Below are 21655 nucleotides of genomic sequence, written 5' to 3'. Positions count from 1 at the left end.
CTCACAATCTACAAGTGATAAGTGAGGATAAAGTAGGCGAGGGTAGAGCTGTTCGTACAGCAGTATGGTGAAACGATGATTACTGTAGGTTGCACACTTGTTGAAAAAGGTAGGTTTTCAGGTTCCTGTTGAAGGTTTCCATGGTAGGAGAGAGTCTGGTTTGTTGTGGTAGAGAGGGGTAGAGAGTTTCAGAATAGAGGGGAGAAATCTTGTATGCGATTGTGGGAAGAAGAGATAAGAGGGGAGTAGTGAAGGAGATCTTGTGAGGATCGGAGGTTGCGTGCAGGTAAGTACCAGGAGACGAGGTCACAGATGTATGGAGGAGACAGGTTGTTGATGGCTTTGTATGTCATGGTTAGGGTTTTGAACTACAGTCACTGGCCAATGGGGAGCCATTGCAGGGATTGACAGAGAGGTATGGTATTAGTGTAGGGAATATCCCTGTAATTGTTTTATACAGACTTTTTCTTCTTTGTTTTTACTTCTAACGATTTATCTTTTCATTTTTTTCTTCTAAGTGTTTATTTGAAATTTTTACCTTTTTTCCCTCTACTTTTTATAGTAAATTTAATAATAAATAATACCCTTTTCATAAGCCCCACACAATACACATGTAAAAGCACCACTTATACACACAAAACCCTACTGGTTAGAAGAATAAAATTAAAATGGCCCATTCGTTATCAAGACGCTATTCATCACAGTTGGCATATGCTTTCCATGCCTCTGACACGGATTCAGTCAGTGAGGAAGATCTCACATCCTCTATTCCTCTTACTCAACGAGGAGGGACCCCCCAGCAAGGCAATCTGAACTTTCATCGTCTATATAAAATTCGGCCAGTAGTTGGCCACTTCAGTAGAAAATTTGCTGAGGCGTACACACCCCAAAGGGACATTTCACAGTGAGGCTAAAATTCCAACAGTACTTGCCCAGTAAGACGACCAGGTATGGACTGAAACTGTACAGGCTGTGTGAGAGTACCTCAGGGTACACCCACAGATTTATGGTCTACATGGCAAAGGACACCCTCATTAACCCCCCTTAATTCCCCCTGTCCTGGAGGTGACTGTGACAAATTGTGTGGGAATTGCTGCACACACAGATAGATAAGGGTTACCACCAGAAACCCGCTCAACAAGATCCTCTCTGCCAGAGGCCTCCCTAAGACACTAATGGACAACTGTCGAGAAAGGCTGAAAGCAGAGCCCAATGCAGTGACAACATGCTGGTGGTCAAGTACAAGGACAAGAGGCATATTCTTATCTTGGCCACCATACAATGTGACAAGAGCTTCGTTGTCACTGTCTGAGGTACCACAACAAGTACCAAAGCTAGATTGTATCTTGGATCACAATCGGTACATGGGGGTGTAGATCTCTCAGATCAGGTCCTCAAACCATACAGTGCCATGCGAAAAGTAAAGTTGTGGTACAGATGACACTGTACAATGCTTTTATGCTGTTCCGATCTACAGGCAATACAGAAATCTTCCTTCAGTTTCAGGAGGTAGTCCTCAAGGCCCTAATGGAAGGTGAGGGTCCCAGTACTTCTGAAACTGATAGTGTCTGTATTGTTCCAGGTCAACATTTCCCTGAACTGGTTCACCAAACACAGATGTAGGGAACAACACAAAAAAGGTGCAGAGTATGCTCCTCTAGAGGGGAATCCAAAAGGACACAGTTTACCATTGTGAAACCTGCCCTGTGAATCCTGGCCTTTGCATGAAGGATTGCTTCAAAGCGTACCACTCGTCCACAAATTGATAACATTTGTTTTTACCCTGTTGACACAACACAGTTTTATAGTCTGATGTACTCTGCACAACTTACACATAACCCCAAATTATAAATTCACACACCAGTAAAACCAAAAGCATAACTGATAGAGACATACCCCAAGCCACTTGCAGCTGTAATCGCAGCAAAAGGTGGCGCAACAAAGTATTAAATTAAAGGGGCCGAATAATATTGCACGCCCCACTTTTCAGTTTTTGAATTTCCACAAAAATTTAAAATAACCTATACATTTCATTCAACTTCACAATTGTGTTCCACTTGTTGTTGATTCTTCATCAAAAATTTACATTTGGTATCTTTATGTTTGAAGCATGATATGTGGGAAAAGGTTGAAAAGTTCAGGGGGGCCGAATACTTTTGCAAGGCAATGTATATAAATATATATATATATTAATTGGTGATTTGATTATGTATATATATATAGATTTAGTAATTGGTGATTTCATGACATATATACCATACAATGTATATTAACCCCTTACCGACATCGGACGTACTATCCCGTCCGATGTCGGCTCCCCTGCTTTGATGCAGGGCTCCACGGTGAGCCCGCATCAAAGCCGGGACATGTCAGCTGTTTTGTGCCCGCAATAGCGGCGGGTGAAATCGCGACAGCGGAATTTAACTACCGCATCTGGCCGGGCGGCCGGAATGACGTCATCGCCGACCCCCGTCACATGATCGGGGTCGGCGATGTGTCAGGACCGTAACCATAGAGGTCCTTGAGACCTCTATGGTTACTGATCGCCGGTAGCTGTGAGCGCCACCCTGTGGTCGGCGCTCACCGCACACCTGCAATTCTACTACATAGCAGCGAACAGCAGATCGCTGCTATGTAGCAGAGGCGATCGTGCTGTGCCTGCTTCTAGCCTCCGATGGAGGCTACTGAAGCATGGCAAAAGTTTAAAAAAAAGTTAAAAAAATGTGAAAAAAATAAAAAAAAATATAAAAGTTTAAATCACCCCCCTTTCGCCCCAATCAAAATAAATCAATAAAAAAAAAATCAAATCTACACATATTTGGTATCTCAACGTTCAGAATCGCCCGATCTATCAATAAAAAAAGAATTAACCTGATCGCTAAACGGCGTAACGAGAAAAAATCGAAACGCCAGAATTTTGTTTTTTTGTTCGCCGCGACATTGCATTAAAATGCAATAACGGGCGATCAAAAGAACGTATCTGCACCGAATTGGAGTAATTGAAAACGACAGCTCGGCACGCAAAAAATAATCCCTCAACCGACCCCAGATCATGAAAAATGGAGACGTTACGAGTATCGGAAAATGGCGCAATTTTTTTTTTTTTTTAGCAAAGTTTGGAATTTTTTTTCACCACTTAGGTAAAAAATAACCTAGTCATGCTAGGTGTCTATGAACTCGTAATGACCTGGAGAATCATAATGGCAGGTCAGTTTTAGCATTTAGTGAACCTGGCAAAAAAGCCAAGCAAAAAACAAGTGTGGGATTGCACTTTTTTTGCAATTTCACCGCACTTGGAATTTTTTTCCCGTTTTCTAGTACACGACATGGTAAAACCAATGATGTCGTTCAACTCAGTACAACTCGTTCCGCAAAAAAATAAGCCCTCAAATGGCCAAATTGACGGAAAAATAAAAAAAGTTATCCCACGGTCATGAAGGGGTTAATGAAATGTTTGGGAAGTGATACATTGCACAGAAACTAAAAATGCTCCAAAGTCACAGGTTTCAGATAAGGATCCCAATCCCGCCATTGAATTTGCTTTGTATTCTTCTTGTCACTGGTTTATCACATAGACCAACGACTTCATGTCTGTGTCATTGAGGCAGATGAAAAGGATGCTGTGGAGTCAGGAGGGACATCTCTGCTGGTATCAGATACGGCTGAGGACGTGGTTTGATAGATGACCACACTCTGAAATAAAAGACATTTTTGTGTAACGGAAGTAGAACAATCTTTAATTCTCTTCAACAAAGCAAGAAAGTAATTTTTTTTAAATTATTGTTTAGTCTTTGAGAAGGTTTGACACATTGTAATGTACTCCATAACCTTATCTTGCTTCCTTTTCTCTCAAACTCCATGCTGAAAGTGCTGTTCTGTCTGCCTATTTCATACACTTGATAGCAGGTTTGGACTGAAGGCCGAGCAGATATCTGTATACCTGTGCGAGATTCTGTTCTGCTTCCCTCTCTCCTACTTAGGCCAGTCTCACACGTCCAGATAATTCCGGTACTGGAAAAATTGGTACTGGAGTTATCTGTGTTCGTGTGTCCGTGAGCTCACGTGGTACATCACGGACCGTGCAGGAGACAGCGCTACAGTAAGCGCTGTCCCCCCTGCATGTGGTGCTGAAGCCGCCATTCATTCATTCTCCCCAGCAGCGTTCGCTGGAGAGAAGGAATGAAAAATCTTTATTTTATTATTATTATTTTTTTTTTTAATAAAGTTCCTGGTCACCTCCCGCCTCCCACCCCCTGTGCGCCCGCCCGCTGGCATTAAAATACTCACCCAGCTCCCGCGATGCTTCCTCTCAGCGCCGCAGCTTGTCCTGTATGAGCAGTCACGTGGTACCGCTCATTACAGTGATGAATATGTGGCTCCACCCCTACCCTCATAAGGACATCCCCTTTCACCCAATCCATAGTTTCAAAGAGGTGGTCACTCGTATGAGGGATATGTGAGGTGGTCTCTTGTGTGCATGAGACCTAACATTGGTGAAAGTTACGTCAATTCTTTTTGGTGAGTAAAGTAGACTTGAATTTAGCAAAAATATTCACAAGACCTGACCAAGAAAATCCACAATGTCCTAGTCCAGCTGCCACAAAGTACCCAACATGAATGTCGTATATACGTCAGATACGACTATAGAATTAACAACTTACTATTTCTTGGAAAGACGATCGGCAGACAGTTCTGCAGGCAAACACACTTGTGGATATAGAGATGCAAAACATCAGCAAAAAAAATATTATATTTAATGATAAGAAGCCATAACAGACATCCTAAAAGAGAATAAAATAATTAGGAGATTTTTATCTAATCATTTTGCTTATACACCTACAATGCAGATGAAACTTAGTTTTTATTTGTAGTGCATACAATGACATTTATTTGGGAGCACATACAATTTTTGATCGCTTTTTACAGTACTATTTAGGGAGCAATTCTGTAATTTCAATTATTTTTCTGTTTATAGCATTTCTTGTAGGGGAGAATTAATTTTATATTTTTATAGTTCAGACATTTATGGCTGCACCAATAATAAAAATGTTTACTTTTGATAGTTTTAGATGTTCCTGGGAAAACTATGTACTTGGGAAATCTCAACAGGTCGCTGGGACCTCCACTTATTATAACCCCTTAATCAAACTAACATCAGCAGATATTGATGGGTTCGGACAAAAGTCTAAGGCCGGTTTCACACGTCAGTGGCTCCGGTACGTGAGGTGACAGTTTCCTCACGTACCGGAGACACTGACACACGTAGACCCATAAAAATCAATGCATCTGTTCAGATGTCATTGATTTTTTGCGGACCGTGTCTCCGTGTGCCAAACACGGAGACATGTCAGTGTTCGTGGGAGTGCACGTATTACACGGACCCATTAAAGTCAATGGGTCCGTGTAAAACACTGACCTCACACGGACGTTCTCCGTCTGGGGTCCGTGTGCGTGCAGGAGACAGCGCTACAGTAAGCGCTGTCCCCCCCACATGGTGCTGAAGCCACGATTCATATGTTCCCTGCAGCAGCGTTTGCTGCAGAGAAAATATGAATAATAGTGTTTAAAATAAAGATCTATGTGTCCGCCGCCCCCCCACCCCCTGTGCGCCCCCCCGCTGTTCAGAAAATACTCACCCACTCCCACGTTGGCTGTCACTCCTTCCTCTCTGCCCCGCGCCTCCTACTGTATGTGGTCACGTGGGGCCGCTCATTTACAATCATGAATAGTCGGCTCCGCCCCTATGGGAGGTGGAGCCACATATTCATGACTGTAAATGATCGGCCCCACGTGACCGCATACACTAGAAGCCGCGGCCAGACCAGGAAGCAGTGAGGGAGGCGAGTAAGTATTTTCTGAACAGCGGGGGGGCGCACAGGGGGTGGGGGGGCGGCGGACACATAGATCTTTATTTTAAACACTATTATTCATATTTTCTCTGCAGCAAACGCTGCTGCAGGGAACATATGAATCGCGGCTTCAGCACGATGCAGGGTATCACACGCGTGGGTACCACACGCTCCGTGTGGTACCCACTCGCCATACGGGCGGCACACGTGTGCCGCACGTATGGCCTACGTGAGTTCCCAGGCACACGGACACGGATAACTCCGGTACCGATTTATTCCGGTACCGGAATTATCTGGACGTGTGGGACAGCCCTAAGGCCGGCATCACACTGGCGAGTTTTACGGACGTAAGAGCGCAGAAATTATGTCCGTAAAACTAGCAAAATAAACGGCACAATTATTCTCAATGGGGCTGCTCCTATCAGCCGTATATTACGGTTCAGTATTATATGGCTTTCTACGGCCGTACAAAATCGCAGCATGCTGCGTTTGTCAGCGTATTGCGCAAAAAAATCGCCAATGAAAGTCTATGGGGGCGAGAAAAATACGGATTCCACACGGACCAGCAGTGTGACTTGCGAGAAATACGCAGCGGTGTTAGTGAAAAGTCGGTAATTCAATTGCCGGCTTTTCATTTCTCCTGCACAAACCCGACATGATATGAGACATGGTTACATACAGTAAACCATCTCATATCCCTTTTTTTTTTTGCATATTCCACACTACTAATGTTAGTAGTGTGTATGTGCAAAATTTCAGCGCTGTAGCTGCTCAAATAAAGGGTTAAATGGCGTAAAAAATTGGCGTGGGCTCCCGCGCAATTTTCTCCGCCAGAATGGTAAAGCCAGTGACTGAGGGCAGATATTAATAGCCCGGAGAGGGTCCATGGTTATTGGCCCCCCCTGGCTACAAACATCTGCCCCCAGCCACCCCAGAAAAGGCACATCTGGAGGATGCGCCTATTCTGGCACTTGGCCACTCTCTTCCCACTCCCGTGTAGCGGTGGGATATGGGGTAATGAAGGGTTAATGTCACCTTGCTATTGTAAGGTGACATTAAGCCAGATTAATAATGAAGAGGCGTCAATTATGACACCTATCCATTATTAATCCAATTGTTTGAAAGGGTTAAAAAACACACACACACATGATTTAAAAGTATTTTAATGAAATAAACACACAGGTTGTTGTAATAATTTATTGCTCTCTCAATCCATTTGCAGGCCCTCGCTTGGCAAAATAATAAACGCACAAGACACATACCTTCTGATGTCCGATCACGTCCCACGAGGTAATCCATCTGAAGGGGTTAACTAATATTACAGGCACGAGCTGCGATAAACCACTCGCTCGTGCCTGTAATCCCCGGGTGCTGAAAGGAAAGCTGGATCTGTACTTACATTGAGTCGCGGTGATGCGCCCCTGCTGGATGTTCTCATGAACTGCAGCCTGGGAACTTTTTCCCACGCTCCAGGTCAGATGAGGACATCCACCAGGGGGCGCATCACCGCGACTGAAGGAAATGTAGGTCAATGACCTACATTTCATTCATTCCCCGGGGATTACAGGCACGGAGCACAGCTGCATTTGCAGGGCTCCTGCTTGTAAATTATTTTAACCCCTTCAGATGGATTACATCGTGGGACGTGACGGTTCAGCTGAGGGTATGTATCTTGTGCGTTTATTATTTTGCCAAGTGAGGGCCTGGAAATGGATTGAGAGAGCAATAAATTATTAAAACAACCGCTGTGTTTATTTCATTAAAATACTTTTTAATAATGTGTGTGTGTGTGTTTTTTAACCCTTTCATACAATTGGATTAATAATGGATAGGTGTCATAATTGACGCCTCTCCATTATTAATCTGGCTTAATGTCACCTTACAATAGCAAGGTGGCATTTACCCTTCATTACCCCATATCCCACCGCTACAGGGAGTGGGAAGAGAGTGGCCAAGTGCCAGAATAGGCGCATCTTCCAGATGTGCCTTTTCTGGGGTGGCTGGGGGCAGATGTTTGTAGCCAGGGGGGGCCAATAACCATGGACCCTCTCCTGGCTATTAATATCTGCCCTCAGTCACTGGCTTTACCATTCTGGCGGAGAAAATTGCGCGGGAGCCCACGCCAATTTTTTCCGCCATTTAACCCTTTATTTTAGCAGCTACAGAGCTGAAATTTTGCACATACACACTACTAACATTAGTAGTGTGGAATATGCAAAAAAAAAGGGGATATGAGATGGTTTATTGTATGTAAACCATGTCTCATATCCTGTCGGGTTTGTGCAGGAGAAATGAAAAGCCGGCAATTGAATTACCGGCTGTTCACAGATATCGCGCTGAATGAAATCTAAATACAGAATATATATATATATATATATATGTGTCTCAATGACATATATATATATATATATATACATACTGTATATATGTTTTCCCGAACATTGGAGCACATAAATCCATTAGATGTCGGTTTTGCAAGCCTGCGCGAAAATCTCGCAGTACGGATGCCATACGGATTACATACGGAGGATGCCATGCGCAAAATACGCTGACACACCCTGACTACGGATCAATATTTTGGGAACATTTCTCCGTATTACGGCCGTAGTACGGACGTATAATACGTGGCGTATTGTCTTACGCCAAGTGTGACGCCGGCCTAATGTGTATGGAGGCCCAGGCAGATGATTGTCAGAGCAATTAAGGATCCAGCATGTCCGATTCTGGACTGCCTATACTTTTTGTTCTCCCTGAGATAAGTCGCCGCCACCCGCCAGAGATGTCTAGCAGTAGCGGTATCTTATAGAGAGCACATGAGCACTCGGCAAATCGAGTGCTCCTGTGTTTAGGAGAGCAGGGTGAGAAGTCAAATGTCTTTTTTACGGGAGTCGGGAGCAGTGCATAATACATTTTGGATTTGCATAAGATTAACTAGCCGGCACGCGGCTGTGAATTCTCCAGTGCTTACTGCAAGAAAACCAGAGAATCTACAGTAATAAATGTTACCGATTCTGAATGTGCTGCTCAAGCCCCATTTCATGATACTATTAGTATCCTACTAAAAAAAAAATCATATGACAGATTCCCTTTATTAGAATAACATGAATATGATTCTTACCAAACCATAAAAGGCTCCTAAACATTCGGTATCACTTTTGTAATATGCACAATATGTCGAGTACAGGACCGGTGGGGATATATGTGGTACCACGATAAGCTCAATTGAAGCAATTATAATTCCACAAGCTGCAGCTAGAGAAGTGATAATGTGCATGACCAAGCTTGATGTTACCTAAAACACAAAAAAACATTGATTGGGCTGTGTTTTTAAAAGGTTATTCCTTACTTGGCAAATTATAACTTAGTGCTTTTTGAGGTGTGATCCATCTATTGTCTATTGGACTGCTGGAAAAAGCTGAAATCTGCTAGGGAAATCCTATAAAATATGAATATTCATTCTAAAGCCCCTCATATACATGAGACTAATGTTTATATTTCGGCCAATTGTCTAATGTGTATGGGAGCCCGATACAATCGATAATCGGAACAGTTAAGGATCTGGTGGGTCTGATTTCAGACTGCCAATCCTTTTGTTCTCCCTGAGATGATGTGACGCCAGACAACAGCTCTCTTAGCGAAAACATGAGCATTTGACAAAGTGATCTCTCCTGTGTATGGGAGAGATGGCTGCCAGCTGAACCATTGCTTGCCCATTGGTGGTGTACAGGGGTGGGGATGATTTTACGGCCATTCCAGACCTCCAGCAGTCAGTCCAGTTGGGAATAGCCTTTTAAGGGAATTATGGGTAGGAATAAAAGGAAGTTGTAAGTAAAAAAAAGATTGATCAAAACAACCCATATTCCTATGTCGTTTAAAAGGGTTATCTTCCTCTTCATAAATGGTTAAACAGAAACACAACTCTGATCAGCATAATGAGAAACACCCTGAGGAATTCAAAGGGTGGATACAGAAATGTAGCTCCGCTCATACTACTATAGTAGGACAAAAAAAACGGACCGGTCGCTATAACACAGTAGAAAAAGAAGAATGGGGCCCCCTGAAGAAGGAGTGCATCCGAAACGTGCGTCGGGGTGGGCGCACGGACTCTGGGAACCTGGTGCCCTACATCCCATCAGAGGTAATTAGCATTCTTTGAATTTTCCAGAATTAATGTTTATGCTGTTGTGAAAATGTAGTTTGTTCCCTTCAGTGCACTTATGCAGTTTACACTTTATTTACCCCTTTGGTGGGGCATGAATGGTCCTCTGATGACTGCCAACAATGGGGTGAGGGTAATTCTGGTCCCCTGGCTCCGTGCACCCCTGGTGTAATCATATGATTGTGCGATGCATTTGTGCGCCCTGGGGCATTGTGCCCTAACCTGTTTTTTGTATTTTAATCAATAAAGATTATTTATATATTGTCAATTGTGGACTTGTAGGTCATTTTTTGGGGGCCTCCTTTTGACCCATTCCTCTTTTTCTCTTCATAAATGGGTACTGTGGGATAATGCTTGTAAATATAAGAAATTTACTGCATTTTAACATTTTCAGCCATTCTTACAAAATTAAGTGATTCGTCATCTTTTGGGATTTTTTTTACCTATTTGGGGCTTAAAACAATTTTTACAATTGGGTCTCATTAAAGATTTTGCACTGTCTGGCTTTTACAGGCTTTTTCTTTTCTTGTATATTTAACTTTGGCGTTGTCTGTGGTGATAAAAAGTCATAAAATAATTATTATGCAAACTGCCTCTTCAGAGAGGAAGAGGACTTGACCTCTATAGCGCCACCTGTTGGAAGCAATAATCACACAAGTTACTATCGACCCTTTAACGAGCCTTGCAATAGGGCTTGCAATAGGATAATGGCCAAATCAGAATCTCAATTTGTAGACAGTATTTTGGGGTATTGCCCCTCATTAGTGCAAAGTATGAGATCTGATTTGGCTAGATTAGAGGCTTTGAAATGAGGTCTAAGGGGTAACGTTTCTCCTTGTGGAGAGTGACATACCGGCTCTGGCATGCCAATGTAAGGAGTCTTATTTGCCAACTCTTTCAGGTCATCATAGTGGGCTCAATGACTGACACTGAATTTAACAGCTGGCAATAGCCAATTCAACATGAAGGCTGCAGTAGGCGAGTAGTGCAAAAGTTTTATTGAAAAATTAATTTTAATTTTTTTTTTTAGACACAAATACATATACTTGAGTATAAAAAAAATATATATTTCTCCCCAAATATTGACTACTCTTTTTAATACTTTTCTTTTGGTTATTGTTAATAGCCTTTCTTACCTTTCCAACTGTTGGTTTTACAGAAGCAGCCACTGACAGTGATCCGGAAATAATAAACTAGAAAAACATGATATAAACGTAACTTTTATTTTACATTACAGATCAAGAAAATAAGTTTATGCAAATGGAATTTTTTAAAAAGTTTTTGCTCTTGGAAAAAAAAAAGGGCGGGGGTGCAAAACGCAAAAAATTAAAAATTTCTTGGTCGGGAAGGAGTTAGTTTTGTATTATCAGAGCTTCATTCATTAGAGAGGGAGAGAAAAGAATCCAGAGCCAACGCTAAGACTGGAGCTGTGTCTCAGACCACCGCGGACTCCCTGTAGATATGGGATTTATGCTGTAGTCATTGATCATGGCTCTTGTATCTAAGCTAACAAGCAGCAAGAAATAAATAGAAAACTGCTTTCACTATAAATATCTTACCAAAATTCCAGCCCATATGGGGACACCGCTATAGAATAAAGGTCCAAAGTTACTTCTGACAATTATCATCATAATGTCAAAGGAGATGAGAACGATTCCTGTAAAAATCTGTGTTGTCTGCAAAATAAGAGAAAGACACTTCATACAATAATAGTTTAACTGTAGGAGACTATCAAGTTACACTAAAAAAAATTATTAAAAAAACATAGGTTGGGAAAAACTGACAGACAGAAAGGAATATGACTATAGGATCTGACTACGTAAGAATTGTTTGTTGTCTGTTACCAGGGAGATTTATAAATCTGCATAGAAGCTGTAGTCAAAAATGGTAAAATATTTAGAATGAAGGTTTTATATATTATATTTTATATTTAGGAGATAAAAAAGTTGAAAATAAAGTGCACATGTTGGATTCCTAGATATCAGAGACTGCTGGGTATCTGGAAGTAAAGTCAAGGTCAAGTTACAAGGGTAAAGTGTAAAAAATTATGTAATATATAAGTTAATAAATAGTGATGAGCCACCTCCCTAGTGTTCGTGTTCGGTTCGGTTCTTCGAACAGGGAGATGTTCGACGAACTGTTCATCGAATGTTCGACGAACGCCGTCGAACCCCATTGAAACCAATGGCAGGCAATCACAAACACATACAAACACATGGAAAACACATAGAAAACACCTTAAAAGGTGTCCAAAAGCTGACAAACTGCTCAGAAGACACAACAAACACATGAAAAAGTCACAACTACATATAGTCATGCAAAAAGAAATGAGGTGGAGGAGTAATAGGAGGAGGAGACACAGATATAGGCATGTCATGCCCTTCTAAAATCAAGAAAGGCTGGAGTAAAAATCTAAACTCACTCTACCAACACCCAGACGTCTTGACAAAAAAAAAGAAAAAAAGAAATATCTTTAGGTAGAATGGCGGTGGGTCCATTCAGAACACTTTCCTTAGAAGACGTAGTGCTACCCCCGGGAGTTGTGCCAAAAAATGAACCCAATACATTCAGACTAATCCACCATTTGTCATATCCAAGGGGCAGGTCAGTAAACGACAACATCGACGCGGAACCAAGTACAGTACTATGTACTGTACCTCCTTTGATGAAACAATCAGGCGGGTCAAGAAGTTGGAAACGGGCACCCTAATGTCCAAAACAGATATTGAGGGGGCGTTCCGGTTACTACCTGTGCCTCCGAATAGTGTCCTCCCATTGGGCTGCTTCTGTGAAGGAGCATATTACATAGATCGCTGTTTGCCCATGGGGTGCTCCATATCCTGCTCACTATTTGAGGCGTTTAGTTGCTTCCTCGAATGTGTCGTCATGGACGTTTGTAAGGCGGCACATATTATCCATTACCTCTACGACTTCTTATACCTGGGCCCAAAAGATTCGCCACAGTGTGAAAACACGCGGTAGTCCACCTGTGAGAAGGAGAGAGCTGGAGGGAGAGTGGACACCCCAGAGCCGAGGGGTTAGATTGAGAAAGAAAGAAGGTAGTGTAGCTTGCTTCACGGGTGGGGTACTGTGCTGAGTAGCACAAAATGCTATTAGGTACAAAACGATTTCCTGGGCTAGATGCAGTTAAAAATTAGTAATTAGATCAACAGGCGGTGTAGCTTGCTTCATGGGTGGGGTACGCTGCTGAGTAGCACCAAATTCTACTAGGCCCAAAAAGATTTCCTGGGCCAGATGCCGTTAAAAATAGTACTAAGGTAAACAGGCGGTGTAGCTTGCTTCATGGGTGGGGTACGCTGCTGAGTAGCACTAAATTCCACTAGGCCCAAAAGGATTACCAGGGCCAGATGCCGTTACAAAATAGTAGGTAAACAGGTGGTGGGTGGCTGGGCTACTCTGCTGACTAGCAGACACTGAAGCTTTGGAGCAGACCTCTGAATCCCAGGCCATAGTATGAGTAAACAACTCTGCAGACAACCCCACCCACCTGGAATTGACGATGGCAACGTCATGTAAAACACAGCAAGGGGACGAAATAAAAGAGTCTCTATTTTTTCAAAAAATTCGGCCACAGACACCACTTAAATGGCATCAATTTCGCCGGAGTTTTTTAAAACGGTTGGTGAGGTGATTTTCAAAAATCATCAAGCTTTTAGTCTCCCCAAGATGACACAGGGGTAGAAAAGTCCTTGCGGATCCAGGATTTGTTCATCTTGATGAACGTTAGTCTGTCTACATTGTCACTGGACAGCCGCGTGCGCTTATCTGTCAGCACACCACCAGCAGCGCTGAACACACGTTCAGAGAGAACGCTGGCTGCGGGGCACGACAAGATCTCCAAGGCGTGAGTGGCGAGCTCAGGCCATTTTTCAAGATTGGAAGCCCAAAATGAGCAAGGGTCCAGTTCCACAGTCATGGCATCGATGTAAACTTGGAGATACTCTTGTACCATCCTCTCTAGGCATTGGCTGTGCGTCAGACTTCTTGTCTCCTGTGGCCTTGCAAAGGATGGTCTAAAAAAATCTTGAAACGATTGGAAAAAAATTGCTTTTACCACCAGATACGATGTTACTGTTACGGTTAGAGTGATGACTCGATAGTCCCACGGTTGGCAAGTTAGAATTTGACCTTGGAGATATGATCCCTTCTGCATATGACTCCTCCTGTTCCTCCTCCTCCTCCTCTTGTTTCACCACCTGACTCCGGACACTGTGTAAGGTGTGCTCCAGCATGTAAATCACCAGAATGGTCAAGCTGATAATGGTATCGTCAGCACTAAATATCTTCATTGCTATTTAAAAACTGTGCAGAAGGGTGCATAGGTCCCTGATCTGAGACCACTCCTGCAGCATGATTTGCCCCACCTCTTGATCTCTTTGGCCCAGGCTATACATCATAACGTATTGCACCAGGGCTCGTCGGTGCTGCCACAGTCGCTGCAACATGTGCAGAGTTGAATTCCACCATGTGGGCACATCGCATTTCAGCCGGTGAACTGGCAGGCCCAACGACTTCTGTAGAGATGCAAGTCGTCGAGCTGCGGGATGCGAATGGTGGAAGTGAGCACACAGCGACCGTGCCCTCTGCAGAAGCCCATCTAGTCCGGGATAGTGGGATAAAAATTGCCGGACAACCAGGTTCAAACATGAGCCATACAAGGCACGTGTGTGACATTGCCCCGGCGAAGGGCCGCACCCAGGTTTGCAGCATTGTCGCACACGGCCTTCCCTGGCTGCAGGTTGAGTGGAGACAACCATTGATGGAACTCAGTCTCCAGAGCTGACCACAACTCCTCAGCTGTGTGACTCACATTTCCCAGACATTTCAATGTAAACACTGCCTCATGCCGTTGAGCCCTGGTGACAGCATAGTAAGGAGGTGTGCAGGATTCCTTCTGCGGAGTTACATCGCGGGTGGCATTACCAGACAGGCTTTGGGTGCAGGTGGAGGACCGAGAGGAGGTTGAGGAGGCAGAAGCAGTGGAGGAACTTCTAGATGCAGAGGATCGACGAGCAACTCGTGGGGACGGCAAGACTTGACAGCAGCCCCTTCTCCTGATGTCGCCGTAGTTACCCTGTGCCCAGTCACCGACATGTAACGTCCATGTCCATGTCTACTCGTCCAAGTGTCTGTGGTGAAATGCACCCTGTCACACAGAGTTTCTCAAGGAAGCAGTGATGTTGTATGGGACATGCTGGTGTAGCACAGGCACAGCTTTTTTTGACAAGTAGTGGCGACTGGGCATCTGATACTGCGGCACTGCGACGGACATAAGGTCTCGAAAATCCTCTGTGTCCACCAGGTGGAAAGGCAGCATTTCTGTAGCCAACAGCTTGCAGATGGAGAAATTCAACTTCTTGGATTTGTCATGGCTAGGAGGAAATGGTCTTTTACTTGTCCCCATCTGAGGGACTGAGGGCTGGCTGCCGTTCTTAGACGGGGTTGAGAATGGTGTCCCCGGCAAACTGCTGGTCTGGGAGGAAGGTGCACGCCGAGATGTTATGTTGCTTTGATCAAAATGTGGTCTCGATGTCAGAGAGCGCTCAACACCAGCAGGTGTTTCCACTTGCAAATGTCTTGATGACCTGCCAATCACACTGGCTATTGCGGGTAAAGAGGTGGAAGGTCTGAATCCAAAACCAAGTGCGACTGCTGTCCCCACAGTCACAGAGGATGAAGAGGACGTGGATGCACTTGATGGGGCAGACGGTGGTTGATCCGGCCCACTAGGCTGCATTGTAGCACAGTGAGCTTCCCACTGCAACTTATGCCTCATATCCATGTGACGGTTCATGCACGAAGTACTCAAGCTAGTGATTTTTTGGCCTCTACTGAGATTTTGTTGACAAATCTTACAGACAACATGAGTTGGGTCATCCTTTGCGATGTCAAAAAATGCCCAGGCTATGCAAGGCTTAGAGCCCGTGCGACCTGAAGAGCCACCACGACTTCTGGTCTGAGGCACAGTTGGGGTTGAGGATGCAGTTGTTGACGTGCTTCCAGTACTCCGTCTCTGTCCAGGAAGGCGCACCGTTACCTCGTCATCAGACTCATCACTAGTATCCTCCTCCACCTCCTCTGCTGACCTCATGGACTGGCGGACTGGGGGTTGACAGTAGGTGGTGTCTATGCAGCGCCCCAGAGTCCTGGTCGTTGCAGTACTGTGGCTCCGCCACTAAGGGGAGCTATGGTACGTCTGATGGCACTGAAGGAGTTCATCTGACCAGGTATCACAGACACCAATATATTTCACCGCCGGGCCTCCAGGGGGAGCTAAGGGTTCTATTCATTAGGCCACTCCTCACATACTGGTAAAACTGGGGGTCAGGCAGGAAGTTAGAGAGAAAGCTGACTGGGTTGGAACCAGGCAACACCTTGTGGCAGAGGGTGTTGTGGGGGAAGATTCGGTAGGGTCCCTGTCAGGGGTGGGATCCTGACAGAGGCCTGGCTACAGGAAGGAACGTCAAGGGACCGTGCCTGCTCAGCATAGCGGCGGTGCCCTAAGGAAGGATTAGAAGCGAGATAGATTGTGCTGAGTGAGAAACGAGATCGAAGCAAGAAGGAGAATACCAGTAGGAGTCGTGCTGTAAGACCGAGGCAACATCCTACTGAGGCGCAAACAACCGGCGGCCGGAACGCCGAGGAAGTATTTCTATAAACAGCTTCAGGCAATACTTCAAACCTACGGCAGGACAGTCAGTCTCAGGCGGGCTGTCTCACCTAAATCACCTATGCAGTCTTGGGGGGCAACTTGTGGAGAGGGGCGACTCTAGGGTCCCGGATGAGCTCCGAGCCTACCCGTCAAACGGGTGCCGTCCTAACCGTAACATCAGGGAGGGACGGAGGATTAGCAGAACATCATCTAATCGAGTTGTGAGGGAACTTAAGAAACAGACACAACAGTTGTGGGGACTTTCCGTAAGCACAGCAGCGAAGGACCACAACACATAGCGCTAGCAGGTAGGCGCAGATTTCCACCTGCAAAGAGAACTCTGGAAGTGCCATTGGACCGGCCGGACTTGCGCAGCCTGGTGAACCGTATTCCGGGCTGAGGACCCAGAGGCCTTCAGTAAAGAGGTAAAGAGACTGCAACCTGGTGTCCTCGTTATTTACTGCGACCGGCACTGCACCGCAACACCGCACTACCACCATCCATCCACATCCATCTATCATTTACTGTGCGCCCCTCGGCAGGGTCACGGACCGGGGCCTAGCCACCATGACAACCCCAGAACAGAGACCCGGAGGAGCGGTACCGGGTACCCCTCGGCCCTGCGGCGGTGGGGGCGCTACAACTTGGCGTCACGAACAGGATCTACTTAAGCCTGAAGGATCAGGTCATGTGTGCCTTGGAACTGTGATTTATTGTGCTTTACTGAGAGGATTGTGTATTGCCGCTTGCCACCAGAAGTTCCCGCCAAAAACCGCCGCCATTGCTACACCAAAGAAGAAGGAGGGCGTGCCATGGGAGGAGACTACCAAAGTGGCGCCAGAAGCGGTGACCGCCCCCTGCGCCTCTTGCTGCAAAGCGGAGACCTGCCTCAAAGCAGAGGACCACCCATTGATTTGCAACGGCGGGAATCGGGTGACGGAGAAGCTCGACCCCGGAGAAATGGCGGAGCCAGATGCATGCACTGCCACTGACTATCAGACAGCGATGACAAACAGTAAGTGCCTGAACGAGGGAGGAGCAATCCCGGCTTGCCCTCATCCACCAGAGGCGGACCTACGTCCACCGCAACAGAAGGACCTGAATTCCTTGGAGCCGGCAGCGGAGCTGAGCCTACCCATCCCGACCTCGGAGCCAGCGGAGGAGGAACCATGGAGGGCAGAGTCGCATCCGGAGTCCGCATCGGAGGAGCCGCGGTCCGGGCTGCAGCCGACTCCAGCGTCCTCGTTAGTGGACCGGATCGACATCGGTGGAATCACATCAGGCGCAGGTATGGAAGACGCCCCTGCTCCCCCGCTCGATCCCGCTCCCGTGACCGACCCTCCCCCCAGTAAAAGCCGCATCCTCTCGGCAGAGCTAGTGGTGTTACCCCCCGACGCAATGGGGAAGCTGGTACCACCGCTGCCGACCAGGATGGGAGAACCCATAGACGTGGGCCCAGACGGGGTGATTCTCCAGTGGGACACCCCCCGGGTTGGGCCAGATGGAGCTCGGGAGGAAGGCTTCACCCTTGCTGTGCTTACCTGGGAACAATACAAACAATGCTTGATCCTACATTGGAAAAGACAAAAAGAGGCAGAACTAACTGACCCACCGAGAGTACAACAACCACCTCTGGCGCGTGGTAGGAAGGACGTGGTAAAGCGGGGAACTGTGTTGGCCTTCCACCCGAAGAGGGGATGGGGCTCCATACAGGAACCGGGGCTACCCACTGACGTCTTCGTTACTAGTCACAACATGAAAACTCCCTGCTGCGGTCGAGATGGTGACCCGTTGCAGAAGGGGGATCAGGTGACCTACACCCGTCATCGGAATGCGCAAGGATGGTACGCTCGGAACGTTCACCGATGTGAGCCTGAGGGGGCGTCATCTGTTACTCCAACTAGGATTGTACCAGACGTGACAGACCTTACTACTATTGCTGCCGTACGTCTTCTTGCAGCAACTGAGCTGGCGGCTAGAGTCCGCCTTCAAATCCAGACATCAGGTGGTCTGACTGCACCCGAGAGACCAACTATTGACACTGGCATCGTATCAGTCGTGGACCAGGGGCCGGGGCCTGCGCAGGCAGGAGGTGTCCACTTTCGGCTGATGTCGTGCACCCTACTATGAGGATAAACCTCGATACCATGAGAATGTAAATAGTTACTGTTCTGCTACGTTGCTGCTAAACCCGTTCAGGGTTAACTTTTAAAGGGATCCCTTTGTTGACCCGGGATCCCTATTGCTCTTTTGTTATTTTCTATTTTCTTCTTTGTTATCAAGAACTTCCGCAATCATGAACAGTGCATGATACAAACTGCTTGTAAATAGTTTGCACCTTCTTAAAGGTGCTCCCTACTGGTTTTACTTAACGAGAGACTCTTTGTGAAGATACCGCACCGGAGCCTTTGCTGAGTATGGACTGGTAGCTTGAGAAGATGTGCTACCTCATAAAGACTTGGTCCCCTCTTAAAGGGGATGTTCACTTGTTGCACTTAAAGAATGGTATTGCTTTAGGACAGATAGATAGCAATAATGTCTTAAAAAGAGCAAGTAATAATGCTGATATGTAAGAGTTAAATGTAGCTAACTGTTGTGAATTAGACTTTTTGGCTCCCTCTTGTGGTTACTAGTGATATGACTCTGGGATTGTCTTTCCTCAGTTTGGCACCCACCTGGGTCGTTAGTCCAGGGGTGTTGCTATTTAAACTTCCTGGATCCTTAGTCCAGTGCCTGGCATCGTTGTAATCAGATCCTTTCTGTTTGCTCCTGTCTGCTGGTCTTGGTTCGTGCAAAATTAAGCTAAGTCCTGCTTCTTTGTTTTTTGGTTATTTGCTTGCTCTTATTTTTGTCCAGCTTGTACTAAATGTGATTCCTGACTTTGCTGGAAGCTCTAGGGGGCTGATGTTCTCCCCCCGGGCCGTTAGACGGTTCGGGGGTTCTTGAATATCCAGCGTGGATATTTTGATATTTTGATGGGTTTTTGCTGACCATATAAGTCATCTTACTATATTCTGCTATTAGCTAGTGGGCCTCTCTTTGCTAAATACCTAGCTCATTCTTACGTTTGTCTTTTCCTCTTACCTCACCATTATTATTTGTTGGGGGCTTGTATCCAACTTTTGGGGTCTTTTCTCTGGAGGCAAGAAAGGTCTTTCTTTTCCCTTCTAGGGTTAGTTAGTTCTCCGGCTGGCGCGAGACGTCTAGAACCAACGTAGGCACGTTCCCCGGCTGCTGCTATTTGTGGTGCTAGGATTAGATATATGGTCAGCTCAGTTACCACTGCCCTATGAGCTGGTTTTTTGTGTTTGCAGACTTAGTAATTATTTCTGAGACCCTCTGCCATTGGGGTCATAACAGTATGCCAGGCCAACATTGAATGTTTAATGTATTGCAGAAGTGGGATAATAAGAAAGGAAATTCTGAGTTTTTTTTTTTTTTTTCCTCTCTTCCTCCCCTTTACCTCTGAGTGGCTTGTGCTTGCTGCAGACATGAATGTCCAGACCTTGATTACAAGTGTAGACCAGCTTGCTGCTCGTGTGCAGGGCATACAAGATTTTGTTACCAGTAGTCCAATGTCTGAACCTAAAATACCTATTCCTGAACTGTTTTCTGGAGACCGATTTAAGTTTAGGAATTTCAGGAATAATTGTAAATTGTTTCTATCTCTGAGACCCCGTTCATCTGGAGATTCAACTCAGCAAGTTAAAATTGTTATCTCTTTTTTACGGGGCGACCCTCAGGATTGGGCTTTCTCGCTAGCGCCAGGAGATCCGGCATTGGCAAATATTGATGCGTTTTTTCTGGCGCTCGGATTGCTTTACGAGGAACCCAATCTTGAAGTTCAGGCAGAAAAAGCCTTGCTGGCTATTTCTCAGGGCCAGGATGAAGCTGAAGTGTATTGCCAAAAATTTCGGAAATGGTCCGTGCTTACTCAGTGGAATGAGTGTGCTCTGGCCGCAAATTTCAGAAATGGCCTTTCTGAAGCCATTAAGAATGTGATGGTGGGTTTCCCCATTCCTACAAGTCTGAATGATTCCATGGCGCTGGCTATTCAAATTGACCGGCGTTTGCGGGAGCGCAAAACCGCTAATCCTCTGGTGGTGTTGTCTGAACAAACACCTGATTTAATGCAATGTGATAGAATTCAGACTAGAAATGAGCAAAAAAATCATAGACATCAGAATGGGTTGTGTTTTTACTGTGGTGATTCTACACATGTTATATCAGCATGCTCTAAACGCCTAACAAGGGTTGTTAGTCCTGTCGCCATTGGTAATTTGCAACCTAAATTTATTTTGTCTGTGACTTTAATTTGCTCATTGTCTTCTTACCCTGTTATGGCGTTTGTGGATTCAGGTGCTGCCCTGAGTCTTATGGATCTGTCATTTGCCAAGCGCTGTGGTTTTGTTCTTGAACCGTTGGTAAAGCCTATTCCTCTTAGAGGTATTGATGCTACGCCATTGGCGGAAAATAAACCGCAGTTTTGGACGCAGGTAACCATGTGCATGACTCCTGAACATCGGGAGGTGATTCGTTTTCTTGTTCTGCATAAAATGCATGATTTGGTCGTTTTGGGTCTGCCATGGTTACAGACCCACAATCCAGTCTTGGATTGGAAGGCAATGTCTGTGTCAAGTTGGGGCTGTCAGGGAATTCATGCTGATTCCCCGCCGGTGTCTATTGCTTCCTCTACTCCTTCGGAAGTTCCTGAGTATTTGTCTGATTATCAGGATGTATTCAGCGAGTCCAGGTCCAGTGCTCTGCCTCCTCATAGGGACTGTGACTGCGCCATAGATTTGATTCCAGGTAGTAAATTTCCTAAGGGAAGACTATTTAATCTGTCTGTACCTGAGCATGCCGCAATGCGTTCGTATATCAAGGAGTCTCTGGAGAAGGGGCATATCCGTCCATCCTCTTCCCCTCTTGGTGCGGGATTCTTTTTTGTGGCCAAGAAGGACGGATCCTTGAGAC

At 45.5% G+C, this 21655-nt stretch overlaps 1 protein-coding gene across 3 annotated transcripts in view; it reads right to left on the bottom strand.

Moving 5' to 3' along the window:
• Positions 1 to 1780: 1780 nt before the first annotated feature.
• Positions 1781 to 21655, bottom strand: part of LOC143764559 (membrane-spanning 4-domains subfamily A member 4A-like) — a 53229-nt gene continuing 33354 nt past the window's right edge. Inside the window, exons 3-7 of one of the 3 annotated variants that reach the window (XM_077250229.1) lie at positions 11568 to 11684; positions 11145 to 11201; positions 8968 to 9141; positions 4662 to 4781; positions 1781 to 3693 (exon numbers count right to left, since the gene is read on the bottom strand). In XM_077250229.1, the coding sequence (XP_077106344.1) occupies positions 3586 to 3693; positions 4662 to 4781; positions 8968 to 9141; positions 11145 to 11201; positions 11568 to 11684 (576 nt within the window). In that variant the 3' untranslated portion in view covers positions 1781 to 3585. The remainder of the gene's footprint in view (positions 3694 to 4661; positions 4782 to 8967; positions 9142 to 11144; positions 11202 to 11567; positions 11685 to 21655) is intronic. The other 2 variants (XM_077250230.1, XM_077250232.1) reach the window with 2 other exon arrangements.

Source organism: Ranitomeya variabilis, chromosome 4 (assembly GCF_051348905.1).
Source record: "Ranitomeya variabilis isolate aRanVar5 chromosome 4, aRanVar5.hap1, whole genome shotgun sequence".
Taxonomy (NCBI): Eukaryota; Metazoa; Chordata; class Amphibia; order Anura; family Dendrobatidae; genus Ranitomeya; species Ranitomeya variabilis.
The sequence above is the reverse complement of the archived record's forward strand: the minus strand, read 5'-3'. Positions and strand labels throughout refer to the sequence as shown.